Source organism: Lytechinus pictus, chromosome 2 (assembly GCF_037042905.1).
Source record: "Lytechinus pictus isolate F3 Inbred chromosome 2, Lp3.0, whole genome shotgun sequence".
NCBI classification, from domain to species: Eukaryota; Metazoa; Echinodermata; class Echinoidea; order Temnopleuroida; family Toxopneustidae; genus Lytechinus; species Lytechinus pictus.
Genome location: NC_087246.1, coordinates 9,195,641 through 9,214,969, shown reverse-complemented (window position 1 = coordinate 9,214,969; position 19,329 = coordinate 9,195,641). Strand labels below are relative to the sequence as shown.

Sequence of the window (19,329 nt, the reverse complement as noted above, 5' to 3'; positions counted from 1 at the left end):
ATAGAAGGTAAGGGACTATTTAATAACATTATGCAGAACATCACAATGTAAAACAAAAAATGACACATAATACAAAGTGGTTGACCTTTGCATAATATCATAAAATTATTTTCATTCGGACAATATTATCTAAAGATAAAACACAGATTCGGACAATATTATCTGAATAGACACAGGCTTCGGATAGGATCATCCGAATAGAAACACAGCTTCGGGTAACAGTGTCCGAAGAAAACGTGACTTTGGATAAGATTATCTGAACGGAAACACAGCTTCAGATAATATTATCCAAAGTTAACACAGCTTCAGATAATATTGTCCGAATAGAAACACAGCTTCGGATAAGATTATACGAATAGAAACACAGCTTTGGATAACATTATCCGAATGGAATCACAGTTTCAGATAATATTGTCCGAATAGAAACACAGCTTCCGATAATATTATCCAAAGGTAACACAGCTTCAGATAATATTGTCCGAATAGAAACACAGCTTCGGATAACATTATCCGAATAGAAACACAGCTTCGGGCAACATTATCCGAGTAAAAACACAGCTTTGGATAATATTATCCGAATAGAAACGAGACTTCGGATAAGATTATCCGAACGGAAACACAGCTTCAGATAATATTACCTGAATAGAAAGAACAGGCTTCCGATAAGATTATCCAAATAAAAACACAGCTTTGGATAATATTATCTAAATGGTAACACAGCTTCGGATGGTATTGTCTGAACAGAAATACAGCTTTGGATAAAATTATCCGAATAGAAGCACAGTTTCGGATAATATTATCCAAATAAAAACACAGCTTTGGATAATATTATCCGAATAGAAACAGTTTCGGATAATATTATCCGAATGGAAACACGGTTTCAGACAATATTGTCCGAATAGAAACACAGCTTCAGATAATATTATCCGAATAGAAACACGGCTTCGGGTAACATTATCTGAATAGAAACACAGCTTCGGATAATATTATCTGAATAGACACAGGCTTCAGATAAGATAATCCGAATGGAAACGCAGTTTCGGATAATAATTTCCAAATAGAAACACTGCTTCGGATAACATCCGAATAGGAATACGGCTTCGGATAACATTATCCAAATGGAAACACAGCTTTGGATAATATTATCCGAATGGAAACACGGCCTCAGATAATATTATCCGAATAGAAACACAGCTTTGGATAATATTATCCGAATAGAAACACAGATTCAGATAATATTATCCAAAGGTAACATAGCTTCAGATAATATTGTCCAAATAGAAACACAGCTTCGGATAACATTATCCGAACGGAAACACAGCTTCAGATATTATCTGAATAGATAAAACAGGCTTTGGATAATATTATCCGAATAGAAACACAGATTCAGATAATATTATCCAAAGGTAACATAGCTTCAGATAATATTGTCCAAATATAAACACAGCTTCGGATAAGATTGTCCGAATAAAAACACAGATTCAGATAATATTATCCAAAGGTAACATAGCTTCAGATAATATTGTCCGAATAGTAACACAGCTTCGGATAAGATTATCCGAATAGAAACACAGCTTTGGATAACATTATCCGAATGGAAACACAGCTTCAAATAATATTGTCCGAATAGAAACACAGCTTTAGATAATATTATCCGAATAGAAACACAGCTTTGGAAAATATTATCTGAATGGAAACACGGCCTCAGATAATATTGTCTGAATAGAAACATAGCTTCAGATAATATTATCCGAATAGAAACACAGCTTTGGATAACATTATCCGAACGGAAACATAGCTTCAGATAATATTATCCGAATAGAAACACAGCTTTGGATAACATTATCCGAACGGAAACACAGCTTCAGATAATATTATCTGAATAGATAAAACAGGCTTTGGATAATATTATCCGAATAGAAACACAGATTCAGATAATATTATCCAAAGGTAACATAGCTTCAGATAATATTGTCCGAATAGAAACACAGCTTCGGATAAGATTATCCGAATAGAAACACAGATTCAGATAATATCATCCAAAGGTAACATAGCTTCAGATAATATTGTCCGAATAGAAACACGGCTTCGGATAAGATTATCCGAATGAAAAACAAAGCTTTGGATAACATTATCTGAATAGAAACACGGCTTCGGATAAGATTATCTGAATGGAAACAAAGCTTCGGATAATATTATCTGAATAGAGACACAGCTTCGGATATTATCCGAATAGAAACATGGCTTCGGACATTGTTCCAATAGAAAACAACTTCAGATAACATTATCCGAATAGAAACAGCTTCAAATAATATAATCGGAATGGAAACAGGCTTCGGATAACATTCTCCAAAGGATAACACAGTTTCAGATAGTATGATCCAAATAAGTGTAATTGCTTGTACAATATTTTACAAAGACGTTATACAAATGCTATTATCTTACCAGAGTAACCATAAATAGTAAATAAAATTAATATATAGAGGTAGCATTTTATACCAATACAGTCAAAAGATGTGGTTGTAAATCAAACAAAGTAATCCAAATATCAGTATAATTGTGGCAGGGCCCTAGGAACAGGGGTGCTGCCTATGGAGAATACAACATGCAACACCCCTAGGAAAATCTTGAAGTGCTTCAGACCAATTCATACCAGGGCCATGAATTGTGGCTACCAAGAATTGTATGCCCATTACATTTTACAGAATAGTTCAAAAGGACTTTAGGGGGCTTACAGTGTGTCTGCCACACATCAAGCAGATTGTACCCATTTTTACCCAAATTTACTGCTGAAGTGAAATATTGCTTTCACATAAAAGTGTTTTTGCCATAATATTCAAAGTCTCAATAAAAAGCGTACAGAGGGTAGCAAGAATTGAATAATTATTATTATACACAAATTAACATCTATGCGCATTATATAGATATCTTTATTATATTATGGTTTGTGGTAAACATATAGGTGAAATACATACATTTCTCTGTCATTGCATTGAGATAAAGTTAGGTTCCCAGCTCCAGCTATGGGAACTGCAGGAACAAAGTCATAGAAATCTGTATAAAATATTAATTATTCATATTTACAGGCTTTTTCGGTTCATTAAACATAATTTTGCTAAATAGTACATAATGCTAATTGTGCTCATTTAAACTATAACATTGATTAAACAATGAAAAAAAGAATCATAAAATAATAAATTTGTTGTCATGAAAAACTTTAGAAGAGCTGTTTTATTATTTTTTTCAAGTGGTTTTAGGCAATACAATAACATAAAATTTTATATATTGCATGTTTATGTTAATTATTGCATTGTGATAATTATAATGCCTACATTGATTCAAAGGGAAAAATAATGTCATAAATGAACTACTCATAGAAAACCATAGGATAGCTGTATCGTTCATTTTTAAGGCACTTTCAATATAAAGTAACAAAGGTTTATATAGTGCACATAGATGTTAATTAGTGAATTATAATTATTAATTAATTAAGACATCATTATCAGCTAAGAGGAAAATTTAGTGTCATAAAAAACTCATACATGTACATGAATGTCTAAAAATAGAAAACCATATAATAGCTGTATAATTCATGTTTTCAGGCATTCTTGATATAAAAGGGTACAGATTACAAGGGTAGCAAGAATTGATATTATGAACATGTTTTATCTCCCCTCTTTCAACCACTTATTGCCTTGAATACATCTAATGACAAGTAATACCAATAACTGACTGAATATTGTAACTGTTATATCAAAACAATGACACCATTCAACTGAATGTGGATAATTATAACAAGTTATAAATAATCAAATACATACAAGATTGATCACCAAGATGCTTTAATTACATCTCATTGCTCTGGGGATAGCTGTAATAAATATACACATGAAAACTACATCACGAGAGTCTTTCCAGTATTGCTAATTGATTTAAGATTAGTTGATTATCGCCCGCAAAAAACACAATGTACAGCCCAGTCTGAAATTCATTACATAAGTTCATGAGTTGCGAATCCGTGAGAGCAGGGAAGTGGAAAATAAAGGCCTTCATCCATGCTTTTTCATGAAAGTAGGCATTTGGGTTACAACTTGAATTGGTTTAAAGCAACAGAGCTGCATTTTTGTTCAATAGTCATGAACTTTTCATAATCGACAATACGTAAGTCTTACCGCGATTTATCAACATAATCATAAAACACTAACCTAGCACTACTTAATAACAGTAACGCTTCCTTATACAGTGATTGATATTCTAGCTGCTCATGTTCAATCTGCTGACTCAGCTTCTGAGAAGTCGTACTCACTTCCTGAACTTCCAGAACTCCCAGAACTCCTTCCACAAATGGTTAAGTTTCTCGCAATTCGATTCAGGCTCAATGCATCTTCCTCAACTGCATCTGCATAATACATTTCAATAACAGGTATTAGAATTGCTGAAGAAAAGCTATATTCTGTGAGTAATTAAAATTTAATTAACCATTCACTTTAACCCTAAATAGACTGGGCTATTTTGATGCCTAAGACAGGGGAGGGGCCTATTCAGCCCCCATATGATTTCGGCCGTCGATCGCAATGAAAATTGGCATGGGCGTTACCCATGGCCTAACCTATAAAACTGTAAGATAAAATTCTGCAAAAAATCTGAATTATGCAAATTTATCAGTAAAAACTAAAGTCTGTTCTAATTGCTAAATTATGCCCCTCAAATACTTATTTTGGGTTCATAGATGCTTTATAGGAATCTGATCAAATGTATTTTGTTTTATATATTTATTGTTTTCTAAATTTTATATATTTCTCAGTTTTTTTATTTTTTTATTTTTATTGTTTTTTTCAATGGAATTTGTTGTGGGCTTTATTTTGACAACAAACAAGATAAAATTAATTTATTTTATTAGTAAAAGGAAAATTATGATACATTTATGGATTTGGGCTAAAAACACCATTGGCATAGGATTTGTACACAAATTCACATATTTTAGCTATCTTGGGTCTGCATGCACTTACAAAATGCTGCGTAATGTCTATTGCGTACCTAGCGCTTTCAATTTTGGTCACAAAGCTTGCGCAAGATATGAAAATATGAAGTCAGCAAGCGGCGGGATAAATAATTTTGCACAGCTGATTTATCACGAAAAATATCAAGGGGGCTGAATTAGCCCCCCGCCCCTGTCTTATTAGGGTTAGTGCACGATAACTGCTTACCAATTGAGTAATTTGCTTTATACTTGTGATCCTTTGGAATGGGCTTCGATCATTGACTTAATAAGGGCATGGATTATTTGATGTCAATTTATGTGGAGTTGTGATTACATGCAGCTTGTTTTCAGATTACACATACAAATTTTATTTTTTTAAATGCATATAAAACAATGATCAATAAAGCAATCAATATTTTTGTTGCTCCTTATTTGGTTGCTCGTTCATTGTTGTATCTAAATTAATATATGAAGCATGAGAAATGGACTATATAAGCCTGATGTCGTATATGATCTTGGTAATAAGCCCTAATGATCATACCGCAAAACACATCAATCTATATGTTACTCTCTGTTTAAGAGGTTGGAATTTACATTGACACTTCTGTGCAACATTTCAAAATATTCCTATTTGCAATCACAACCCAGTCCATATCAGAGTTATAGACAGAATAATAATAGTTGCTGTTTGTATACTGTGGAAAAAATGCTAAATGAATTCATGTAATAATATTGTTATGATTATCAGAGATTCATAGCTGGTGATTACAGGAAATCTATTTTCAAAATTAACCATTTTAATGTTCCCAAACACTTAAATTCATCCAAATTCCTCTTTGCAGCATGAAACATATGAATTCTTTTGATCTGAATATGCAATGACCTTACCATCGGCCTCAAAGTGATATTTGTCAGTAACTTTTTATCTCAATCTCATGTCTTCTGAAGTGGGATATTGGTTTGCCCTTTTCTCAAAGATTAATTTGATATGATAGAGCAGACATTCAAAACCTTATCAGCATTTATTTGATGTCAATGCCAAATAACAATATTTCCTAAATGGAATGAGTTTTGACTGAAGACCAAAGTTTCTTGTTTAATGATCTGTTATACTTGACTAACTATACGACCAACTTTCAAGAAAGGGGAACCTATTTATCACCAGAATCGCACTAAAACCTTGCTTCTATTTCAAATTTAAAAATTAAGGTTTAAAAGGAAATCAACCTTACATAGAATACTATTACTTATATCTGAATTCATATTAAGATTCTGATGAAATTCAAAATACATATTATTGGTTATGTTACAGCCCCTCCTTAAAAATACTGTGATTTTAGAGATGAAATGTTTCTGAACATTTCTAATAGATAATAGACATATAATTGTACTGTAATATAAAAACTTTTTTTTCTTCTTTTAATTTTCTTAAGATTTTCACATTTATACGTACCATAATCCTGTACAGCGAGTGCAATACTGTCTTGTGCATCCGAAAATGCTGTCAAAATGGTATGGAATGCAGTTGCCTCTGGTAGAATATTGCCCAGCCCACGACTCAAATTTGCAGTTGTTCCTGCAATCACATAGCGAGCTGCCATAAGAAGGAAAAAATATAATAGTGTTATACAGTCTTTACAGAAAAAAAAGAAACATATAGTGTTTAATTGAAATTGAAATTCAGTTATTAAAAGTGTCCTTCTCTTCAATGTATTATGTGTATTTGGCAATATCTCAAAAGAGGACAAGATGAAACTGGAAAAGCCCCGTAAAATAGCGCAAAGAATAATAGGGGTAGATTTGGCCTCAATAGAATCCCACTGTACCGATCAAATCGTAGGAAAAGTCAGTTCAATCATGAAAGACACTTCTCATCCACTTAATCATTACTACTCATTCAATCGTTCTGGCATAAGACTTCGTCCCACTCCAACCCGCCCTTTCCCGTTTTAGAAATTCATTCATACCCGACTCTATCCACAAATTCAATTCACAAGCTCAACGCTAAATAAATTTCTGTTCCCAGCGAAATAATGAACTTATGTACTGATATCCTGGAAAGTTTCATAATAATAATAGTCATATAAAAGCAACAGTAGTGATGATGATGACAACAATAATAATGATAATAATAATAATAATGTTAATAATAATTATAACAATATTTGAATGATAATAATTATGATAAGTATTCTGGACGACTCAAACTTTTGCAAATGTTTTGTTGTATTTGCTTCATACCTGTGTAACTTATTTGTTTCTTTGTTTTATTTTGTTCATGCATGTCTAATGTAATATTACACCAGTGGAAAACAAATTTCTTTGTAATCATGTTTGCGAAGACAATATAAATATCTTGTATCTATCTATAACCCATTACTAGGTAACCATTTAGTGAATCTAAATAATAACCATAGGAAAATTGGTTTGAAAAATACAAAAGAGTATGACATATATCTGTACATTTATTATAAATGCAACTAATCTGGGGGAAAATAATAAAAACAGAATTATAAGCTATGAAAAATTGGTATAAAATTCACCTTTATTATCTCCAACAATCACACTTTCTCGACACATTGAGAATCCCTCTCGCTCCAATGCCTCCTGCCATCTAGATGCCACCATGATCCCATCTGAAATCACAACCACATTTGTTGTCCCTTCTTTCAAGTCCCCAGCCACTTTTTTTATTCCAGTTGTTCCATCCTGATGTTAAAGAGAAAAACAATGACAATATAAACGTAACAACAATGTGCAATTTTGACAATCTATGCATGTATTAGGTGAGTTTATAATTGATCACTCACTGACAAAGTTTGAAAACGGGTAAATTTCAATTATTTAAAGGGATGGTCCGGGCTGAAAATATTTATATTCTGATACATAGAGTAGAATTCACTGAGCAAAATGCCGAAAATTTCATCAAAATCGGATAACAAATAACAAAGTTATTGAATTTTAAAGTTAAGCAATATTTTGTGAAAACAGTCGTCATGAATATTCAATAGGTGGGCTGATGATGTCACGTCTCCACTTGCTCTTTTGTATTTTGTTACATAAAATTAGGTTTATTCAAATTTTTTCCTCCAAGAACTAGAAAAATTGGATTGACAACTGACTTAGTGCATTAGATATTTATTGCTGCAACTTATTTCATTATAAGGGAGACATATTATTCGCACAAGTATGAAATAATGAAAAAATTATGATTTTATGTAATAACATAAGAAAACGGAAAGTGGAGATGTGACATCATCAGCCCACCTATGTTTTCACAAAATATTGCTAAACTTTTAACTTTAATAACTTTATTATTTGTTATCCGATTTTGATGAAATTTTCGGCATTTTGCTCAGTGAATTCTACTATATTTATTAAGCTGTAAATACTTTCAGCCTGGACCATCCCTAAAAGTTAAAGTGAGAATGGACATGCAAAAGATAACCAGAAATCATGTCAAGGGCATCACTTTGTATTGGTAAAGGTCTGCAGGCCTTTAAGGACATGCATCACAAAACCTTGAAATGGAGGTCTACTAGGTTTAAAATCTGGGATCTTGGGAATTAATGATCTATCAGGCATATTAAAACACAGTCATGGGAACTCCATATCTATGTGCACATGGCAGGCACAACAGAGAAAGATTAACTTCTGTTGCGAGCCCTCTCAATATTTCTTCAACCCGTAGATGTGGTCAATTCCTCAATATATTCTCTATCATTCGTGCATACATGTATATACATCACAGAGCTATATAAATATTTCTATTGTACACGGCCAATGCAGTTACAGCAGTGGTTGCAAACTTATATTTCATGTAGTTGACTATGATAGCCCCTCAGAAACAGTTAAAATGGGTCTTTGGAGCTTAGCGACATTGAACATGTAGAAATTTGAAGAATTAAATCAAGGTCTAAAAAAGGAAGGGGGGGTCATACCACATTATACAGGAGTACCCCACCCCAAGACTACAAGTCAAAGTCAAGGAATACAAACTGGGACGGAGGGTGGAGCCATGTGTGAGGCACACAATTTTGGTATACATATAACAAAAAGAGTGAAGTACATCCATGACCTTCAGATCAGTAGGATACTACAGTATATATATATTTTAATTGGAAGGAAAAAAATCTCACCACTTCAAGGATAGTAAGGGAGACAGGACATCGTCTTAAACTCGATGAGGTGGTTGTGCCACTTGGTGAGTCCATTACCTCTTGTACAAAATTAAAGAATTCTCTTGGTATAGACTTTTTGAAGTTCATGCCTAAGTGAAGTAAAAACAAAATTCCTTTTAGTAAAAATTAACGCTTTCTCTAATACATTAAAACAGAAAGGATAAAACATCTTGATGAGACGTAGAATCATCTCAATTATAAATACTAGAAATATCTGATTATCATGAAGGCAAAAAAAATAAATGTCAGTTAGATTCAAATGAAAGCTTTAAGAAATAAGAGTTGATGGTATACTATCAAGCTTAAGCTACGAGATGCTATAAATCAAGAAATGGAGGTCCAAAACGATAACTTTATAGGTACGCTTTGTAGCCTTTTTATTTATCAAATCTACTGTTTTCTAGATTTCATATTCATATCTGTGCTTTTACAATTTATTCTTCTTAAGGAAATTATTGGTGACACTTTCCAATTCATATATGACAATAATTAATAAATTCCAAAAGTTTGAGTAAAAATAATGATATATTTATGATTTCTCTTTGCATACAATATTATTGTTTTAGAATGAATTTGGACCTACATGTAACATGCATTTTCAAAATATTACATGCCTTTGGAACTGCGTTCTCATTGTTACGTTGCCAAAGAAACAGAGGAAAGATTGTAAAAAACAAATGTGGGTGACGGGTACATGAAAAGTCACTGCAATACTCACCAATAAACTGGCCTAAGGCAGAATCTGTGGTATATTCAGGGTATGCCCTCTTACATTCATCCCAAGTCCTTTTTTTAGTGAGCAGCTGGAACTCACGCTGCACTGTGTGAAGTCCTTTCTGAAATTTAGCCCTTGATTTCATGCTGTCCAAATGAATTTCTCCATTCACCACCTTGGTGAGTAGCTCATATTTCTCCTCTTCTTTCAGTCCTTGAAGATGCATGAAGACCTGCAGAAGACCATAAGAAAAAAAAAAAAATACATTAAAAAAAATGTTGATACATGTATTACAAAATCTTTGAAAGACATTCCACAGTTTAGAAGAAATCAATGTCATTTTCACAAAATTTTGCACTTAGTTAGTTTAGCACCTGAATATTTCAAATATGCAAAAAATAAATAAGATGTGCTTGATTTTTTGCTATTGATCTTTGAAGTTCACCCAATTGGAAGCTCTTGAGAATTGCTCATTCAAAAGAATTTGGCATTTTTAGACCCAACAAGATTACTACGTTGAGGTTAACCCTACATAGACTGGGCTATTTCGACCCCTAAGACAGGGGGGGGGGGGGGGCTGACGTCGATCGCGGCAAAAATTGGCACGCCCGTTACCCATGGCATTATCTAAAAAACTATAATATCATATTCTGTGAAAAATCTTATTGCTCATTAATTATGCTAATTTATGCATAAAATCATAAGTTTGCTCTAATTAATGAAATAATGCCCTTAAAATGCTATTTTTTGTTTCATACTCTAGATAGGCATTCGAAAATGTCGACATCACATTTATCTTTTTATGTATTCTATTGTTTTCTAAATTTCTTATATATTTCTTTGTTTTTCGACTTTTTGCTTTTTATTGTTTTTTTCAATGGAAATTGTTGGGGACTTTATTTTGACCATAAACAAGATAAAATTAATTGATTTTAAGCAGTAAAATGAAAAATAATGATACATTTTATGAATTTTTTGCTAAAAACACTATTTGCATTGGATTTTCCACAATTTCACGTTTCGAACAATTTTGGGTCTGCATGCACTTACAATATGCTGCATAATTTTTGAACCGCGTATCCGGGGTCACAATTTTCATCTCAAAAGTTGCGGGAGACTTGAAAGTAAAAAGTCAGTGAGCGAGGCAGTCAAAAAATTTCGAGCAGCAGATTTATCACGAAAAATGTCGAAGGGGGCTGAATCAGCCCCCCCCCCCCCCGTCTTCTTAGGGTTAAACCTCTATTACTAAGTCAAAATCCATGTAAATGTGAACAAATTTTACAGTAAAATTCTGAATTGTATAGTGAAGATGGAAATTCCATTCATACTCCTATTCATTTGCCCTTTAAGGCTAGCAGCACCTTTATTTCTTTCAAATAGTATGAAAGATGACAAAAACAATCGCAAAAAGTTCAAATTTCTGAAACAAATGTGAAATATACAAAAAAATGATGCACTTCATTCAAAACCCATGTCATTTTCATCAGTCATCAGTACGCAATATTTCTAAAGAATATATAAAAAGATAAAGCCGAGGTAATAATAATATCATTGCCCCTCAGAACAGATTATTTCTTGTTAGATCACAAAATAATGAGAATCAAATAACTTACAGTTTGCTTCAGAGCTTTCCCATGCTTTTCTTCATGTAGCTCGAACAGCCTTTCCAGTTTCGCATAGCACCTCCGACTGTACAGAGCTAGCTGGAACGTTGTTTCCAATTTCTTTCGATCCTGAGGTAAAAAAATAAAAATACAAATCATCAAAAATAATCATAAACAATAATATAAATCATGTCATTCTTTATTTTGCAGTAAAGGCATACATGTACTGTAGTATACTACATGTTTTAGATATCCAAGCAGCGAGCCTCTGTATTAGATGTCATACTTATACCTACAAGAGTCAACTGTATCCTTGATTGACATTGTGAATTTATTATTTGAAGGATGCTTTTCAAAATTCAAATATCTGAAAAATCCTTAGTTTTTTTGAAAAATATATTGAAAGCAGATTTGGAAATTAGACATGGTACAATGTACAGCAATCCAAATAACTACAATGTACATGGGAAAAAAATATTGCATGTTGTATGAGAAATTCATGAAAGATTTGAGACAATACTTTTTTTTCTTTTGCCAACACATATAATTATTACAGAAACACATTTTCAAAGGAAGCAATACACTTAGGTATATAGGAATATCCACCTTAGGGTTGGAGGACAAGCAACCCAATGCCGCTGCTGCCCTTTTCCTCCAAGTATCTTGGACAGTGGCTGGTGGTTCATCAGCGTCCTCATCAAGCTCATGTATGCTATATAGCAAACGTCTACATACTGCCACCTTGGCTTGGAGGGTTGGAGCCTCATCAACAAGAAGTCCCTGTTCCTGCTGGAACAGGGCACCTATGTGGAGGGCATCTCCCATGGATAGAGATCCATGTACTCTAACTTTACATCTTCTCAAATGTGCAAATCTGCAAATGAAATAGATAAGAGAGAAAAAGAACAAAATAGTTAAAACATACAACAGGTACCTCAATATAAATGTACTAAAGAGGCAACACTCTACATTTGTTACAGGCACATGTGCAGCAAAAAATTTGAAAATATTTAACACCAAATTTTGAGTATCATGTATAGGCAACCACATTCAGGGCAGGAGCAATACAAAACACTTTAGACAGATGTGATGAAAACTAAATGTACAAAGGCTGGGGCTAAAAGCTACCCAAATGACCTACATGTAGGTATAAAAGTTTTCTAATTTTGAATATGGTACCCTTGCAAAGTATAAAGAACAAAGAAATACATAAATTTTAATTTTATAGTTACTTACTTGTCATCCCCTGCCAGGTCGATGATTGCGGTGAGGAGATTGCAGCCACCGAGGAGCATGTATTGAGACTCTTCTGCAGTTTCCTCCTCCCATGCTTCATCTTCTGTCATTACAGGCAGGATTGGAATGTTCATAGTTGGGTTGTCCAACAAGGCCTGCTTATATGCTTCCACCCTGTTCATGCTGCACTTAATGAGCATTCTAATAGGGTTTCCTAGAGTAATCTTTGAAATGGGAACCTCAACAACACCTGCATTTCATTTAAAAATGAAAGAACAATGAGAAAGAAATATTTATCATTTGGCATATGACACTATTTGCATACATGTAGTTCCTATTAAAGAATATAAAGCAGAAGTCTTTTCATAAATCTCTATCTGTATTTTTTGTGTCTATCGCAATTTAACTTTTTTATCAAATCCCATTTTAACATGATTGCAATTCTAACAATGCCCTTAGGCATTTTAATGGGTGAACAGAAGGCGGGTTTGGTTGAAATGCAACTTTGCCATCAATTGTGAAGATCATGATTCAGGAATCATGTTTGTATAGCATAAATGCTTCATTTCCACATCATAGTCCCCATCCCCTAAATGGAATATCAAAAACAAAAAAAAGGGTTAAGAGAGAAATCCCACAAACCTTTGCAGCTTTGATTTGTCCTGGGTTCATTTGGAACTCTTTGTCTTTTCCTCTGGCTTGGTCGCGTCTTTGGGGTTGATGAAAGGAGAGGTTGGACTTGGGTTTCCAAATCCTCTATGGTCGTGATATCGAACTCTTGACTGACAGCATCAGCATCCATGTCATTGGCATTCATCCACACCTTCTTACCACTAGCCATGGTGAACTGTAAAAAAAAAAAATAAAGAGAGGAGGTACACTGAAAGAATTAACATCACAGTAGAATCAATCAAATTGAGTATATTTCTGAATTTCTTCATTGTGTCATATTGAGTTCTACAAATGAAATATAGCAATTTGTTAGATGCTATACAAAAAAAAACTTGCACAATAGTATTTTCATATTGTGTCTCCTTTCATGCCATGCGTAAAATTTGAGATCAAGGACACAGATTCTAATTCCCAATCTAAACATTTTCCTCCCAAAAAAGGCAGACCAAAAGAGCTTACAAACATAATACCATGTACAATTTCAAAACAAATTGTGTTTTCAGTCAAAAATTCTTTTGAGTTCTAGCTGTGACTGATCAAATTGAATGATGCATGATGTTGATAAGTAGAAATATCATTGAAGCCTTCAATGAAGGTGATTAATATCCCCCATGCCATCACCATGGTAGTGCAGTTTTCCAATGCAAAATTATCTTGCAGGCCCTTACCCAAGACGAATGTGCCAACTGCCAAGTAGTTTGAGCAAGTATTTTTCCTGGAGTTTGCCATGTTTTTACTATGGCAAAACAATTTCAAACACATTTGGAGAAGGGAATTGTTTTTCCCCATGACCAATCTTAGTACCAACTTTCATGCACACTGAAAAACCAATAGCTTGATCTGAAATGAGTTATCCTGTGTGTTTTTGCCATAATTTAAAGGACAAGTCCACCCAAACAAAAAGTTGATTTAAATAAAGAGAAAAATCCAACAAGAAGCATAACACTAAGAATTTAATAAAAATCGGAAGTAAAATTAGAAAGTTATGACATTTTAAAGCTTCGCTTAATTTTACAAAACAAATATATGCACATCCTAGTCGGTATGCAAATGAGGAGACTGATGACGTCATCCACTCACTATTTCTTTTGTATTTTATTATATAAAATATTCAAATTTTCCCCTCATTGTCAAGTGAAACAGCGATTATTCCTCCCTGAACATGTGGAATTGGCATTGTTTAATACTATATGATTTAGTCAACTTGGTCCTTACTGTCAAATCTGTAAAAAATGAAATATTGTATAATTCAAACAATAAAAAACAAAAGAAATAGTGAATGAGGGACATCATAGACTGACTTGCATGACACTGAATTGTGCATATCACTGTTTTGTGAAAAATAAGCGAAACTTTAAAATGCCATAACTTTCTTATTTTACATCCGATTTTTATGAAATTTTCAGCATTTTGCCGGTTTGATTTTCCTCTACATGTATTTATTCAAATCAACATTTTTCAGGGGTGGACTTGACCTTTAAGGCCACTAATGAAAAAGTTTAAACCACAAGATTTTGCCTAATTTTTTCCCTATATGGAAACAAGATATCTCAGACACCTATATGTACATGTATACTCAAAGACCAATATGTGTGTAAAAAATTTCATGAAAATTAGTTAAAAGCTGAGGAAGTATTCAGAACCTGAAGATTTTTACATAATACCGTTGTAATGGCAACACAATTTTCAACGCATGCAAAAAATGTGTATTGCACACCTATACCCCAAGATCAATGTGTTCCAAATTTCATGAAAATTGAAAATTAAGGAAGTAGTGAAATTGAGGATGCAGTTTACATGTAAAGCACAAGATATCCCACGGATTGACTGCCAGACCACTGAATCCAATAGCCCAAACATCTTTAAAAAAATTTTGTAAGTTCGAATTCTGGTATCAGAATGTAACTTTGATAGGAAATTGTTGGAACTTGGAAGCAATACTAAAGAGTTTTTAGAAAAACAAAGTTAAATTTAGATAATTCAGACTTGCTTGAAATTATATTTATTTTATTATTATATAATTGTCCTTTTATTTATAAATGTTTTTATTATAAATAAAAAAAGAATTACAATATTTACAACCATATGCTTTTCTTGGATGTAACTAACACACAACACTGAGAATCACAAAACTCATTTTTCTTAAATTTTCTTCATTTGCTTTTTACTCTGTACATAATGAAAAATTGTCTTGGCTGATATCATCTAATTTTGAGCAAGGATTCTTCAATTATGAAGAGTTGAAACAAGTAAAATACAAAGACGTGAAAGCTTATAGGAAAGATGAATTAAACCACAAAAACATAAGATGGAGTTGATGGTCCTAGGGATGGGAAGGGCTTGGATGAGAGGGAAGAACATACTGGGGAAAGTTACTAGTATTCCGGGAGGGGGGGGGGGATCCTTAAAAATGATAAGGCAAAACAAAAGTTCAAGCCAAGTTGTCACTATTAGTAAACTTATACCCATCTAAAAAAATGCTACCCCAGGCGAGTTTCAAGGCAAAAACTTGTTTATACCTGAAAGAAGGGCAAAGGGTGGTGGGGCTAGAGGCAGGGGTCTAGAAACCATTTTAAAGAGGGGTTGCTGGTTACTTTTAATATCTACATGCACATGTAGATGCTCTTTCTGAATGTATTGAGAGGAATTTTGATTTTTTTTTTCAAACATTGGTTTTGGTGAAGAAATATTGGAGAATTTAAATGAAAATCCATCAAAGGATAACTAGTATTTGGTAAGAGGGCAAGTCCAAGAAAAGGTCACCCTAGAAGACAAAATTTCATCTTGTCTCTTATGGGGATCCAAATGTCACTTGCATGGTTGTTCTATTACATGTACTTTGTGAGCTTTACAACTTGGGGTGAAACTTAATTTCTGTCAAGTTTATGTAATTTGAATATTATACATTTTCCAGGCCTGCATTTTCGGAAAGGATATTGTATAAGGAATCAGAATAGCAATGTTTCCATTTGCACCGATACCTATAAATATGACGGCCATCTTGGATTTTTACTAAATGGCCGCCAAAACAGTGTTTTAGACAATATTGCAGCTTCTGAGCAACATATAATCATGATTTGGCACCTAAACCACCATTTCTGAGGTCAAAGAATCCATTGGTATAAAAATAATCAACTTTATTTGAGAAAGAACATTAATTTTATGATATTTCTTGTCTTTTTCTACATACATCTGTATTTCCAGACTCAAACTCACATAAGGCCAAATGAAATGTTTTGCAAATTAAGTAATCTGAACATACAAGGGAAATGTTAAACAAGTGTGTCACTTAGGGTCGATATTTCTTTCAATTTTAATGAGATATTTGGTACACTTACTCATGACAATATAAGGAACATTATTAACAGAAATATTTTATGAAATAAAAAGAAGTTCATGTTAAATCTTAACTCAAATCGTTAGGTGCGCAGACTTGCGGACCGACCACCATCATATGTAGTATAGTAATGATATTTCAAAAAATAATCCTTGGTTAATAAGATTGAAATGTTGCCAACATGATATGGGAAATGAAGTACCAGTATCACTGATCCTCTTTCATGAGTTTCAGGCTGTCACATGATAAAGGCTGCAGATCATTTAATTTAGTGTCAATGAACAAGGGAAATCCATCTTTGTTTACATGTGTCTCTTAATGTATATGGGATGGGAGGGGTTCAACTGTAGTGTAAGTAAGACTCCATGATCAAACAATATCAAAATCCTTTTTTTTTTAATATGATCACGGAGTCCTCAAGGCTAAGTCGGAACTAGACCAAAAGCTTTGGTCAAGTGCTGATTGTTGGTTGTTCCCCCGGTTGTTCCGCTGAACTCCGTTGGCTCCACTCACTTATTTTATTTTATTATTAGAGTCTAACTCGTATCTAGACAGTCTAATGGGGTGTTGCAAGAAACTTGCGATCAATTGCAAGTCAATTTTTGGTCAAGAAATCAATCATAAGTCTTGCAGTTAATTGAAAATTAGTGATTGATTGCTAATCTGCTCCTTGAAACAAGAAGTTTAATCTGATTTGGTTTTTAGTATAACGTTGATCTATAAATCAATCATAAGTCTTGCAGCTAATTGAAAATTAGTGATTGATTGCTAATCTGCTCCTTGAAACAAGAAGTTTAATCTGATTTGGTTTTTAGTATAACGTTGATCTATCTGATCAGTTGTAAAATTGCAACAGAATATTTGCAATTAATCGAAAATATTTTCTTGCAACACCCCTTAAATAAGTTACTTCGGAACCATCGCCTGAGCTGAGTGAGGAACAGAGAGATAGCCTAGTATAACCAGTTGTTGTGTGTCCGGACAGGTTGTGTGTCTGGACGATCAATTTTAGAAAGTCATTTGGAAAAATTTACAAGCGAAGTTTCATCAATTTTTAGTATGGTAGGGGGTCCTAAAGCTGCGCAGGTCCTAAAGCTACGCACCACTCATCGCGCATGCAGTTTTTATGGCAAATGCGCACTCTGTGTGTGTGTGGAACTGTGACTGCAGAGCTAGAGTGACGAACGATTCCTATTCAATTTTATTTACAGAGGCTGCAGTAAATCTCTAAATGCAGAGAAAACCAACAAATGTTTGGAATTTTGGAGTTATATTCGCTTTAATTTCATTTATCTTACAATATTTTGAATATATTTTAGAAATTGAGGCACAGGAAATACTATTTTTTTGCATGATAAATCGAGTGCGTAGCTTTAGGACCCCTTCTACATCGGGCGGCGAAATCAAGAGGTGTTTGGAAAACACGGCGGGATTTTCGTATTAGGGAGTTTTGCGATATTTTCTTCTTGGTTAACGATCTTTAGAATGTTTGCCACAAATTAGTGAAAGATGATTTGTTGAAATATTAGAATTGGGATAGTTTTTATTGTTTGAAAACAAAGTGCGTAGCTTAATTTAGGTCCCCCCATCATACAAAATGTTAGGAAATATTATAAAGAACAAAATAGAAAATGATTACAACTAGTATTGAATTCATATTTTTAGTGTAATCCAAAGACAAAAAAGAAGGCTTCAAAAATTTAAAGTGTCCGGACACCCGACCCCCCCCCCCCCCCTTCATCCGGCAGCCTCCTAGACCTAGTCCTACTCGAATCTAACTCTAACTTCTAAGACTAAGTTCTAAAGTTAGTGAGTAACCTAACATTTACATTTGCCTAAGTTCGTTATTTAGACAGTGAATGTTTGTGACGCGTTTTATACTCACCAGCACCTTATCCTCCCTTCGCTGAAGCCCAGAAAGGTGGTCGTAGGTTGCCTTGGTTCTCTTTGATCGTGCTTTCGACCCATTCACAACCAGGTACAAACAACTTGAAGAAGAGTCATCATCACTCGATCCCGAGAGATCCCTCGTAAGAGACCACCGGAGGCGACGGTCGGCTGGACGACGGCTCGGAGTAGTACTCATGCCGAGATATATAGCCTTGGCTTCGGCCTACAGCTACAGCAATTAAACCGGTAGTCAATATAAACTAGGACCTATAGAAATATTCTACCGCAAAAATATTATCGGGGATTCAAAACTTGAGTCAAAAGACACGAAAATATCACTTTTCGTTTTTTCACAAGAATTTATGTGTCCTTTTTGTCGAAAAAATGTCAGAATGTTGATGAAAATGTAACAAACTCGAAGCAACGGATGAGGATAAGCATACGAAAACAAACCGCGCGGAATTCAAAACCAAAATAGAGCTTTTTTGTACGTACATGTGTTTTGTGCGTAAGAGTGAGTTTGTGTGATAAGGTTTGTGTACAAGTGCTTGATTGTTTGTGTGTACGGCGAGCTGATTCGCTTTCTTATTTGCATATTGATAAGCGGTCGACCAATCAAAATCGTACCATTGGTTTTAGGGACGTTTTCTCATTTGCATATCAATAAGCGGCGTTGATTGATCGACTAGCTAGTTGATATATTCATGAGGTGG

The 19,329-nt window shown here is 33.8% G+C and overlaps 1 protein-coding gene across 1 annotated transcript; it reads right to left on the bottom strand.

Moving 5' to 3' along the window:
• Positions 1-2: 2 nt before the first annotated feature.
• On the bottom strand, positions 3-18,907 carry LOC129276393 (uncharacterized). Its single transcript, XM_064108934.1, has 10 exons — positions 18,612-18,907; positions 13,360-13,564; positions 12,718-12,967; positions 12,088-12,355; positions 11,491-11,610; positions 9,881-10,109; positions 9,121-9,251; positions 7,525-7,690; positions 6,435-6,575; positions 3-4,399 (listed from the first exon to the last, which is right to left on the bottom strand). Exons 1-10 carry the CDS (start codon positions 18,810-18,812, stop codon positions 4,269-4,271), a joined length of 1,842 nt encoding a protein of 613 aa, XP_063965004.1. The 5' UTR covers positions 18,813-18,907; the 3' UTR covers positions 3-4,268.
• Positions 18,908-19,329: the final 422 nt, after the last annotated feature.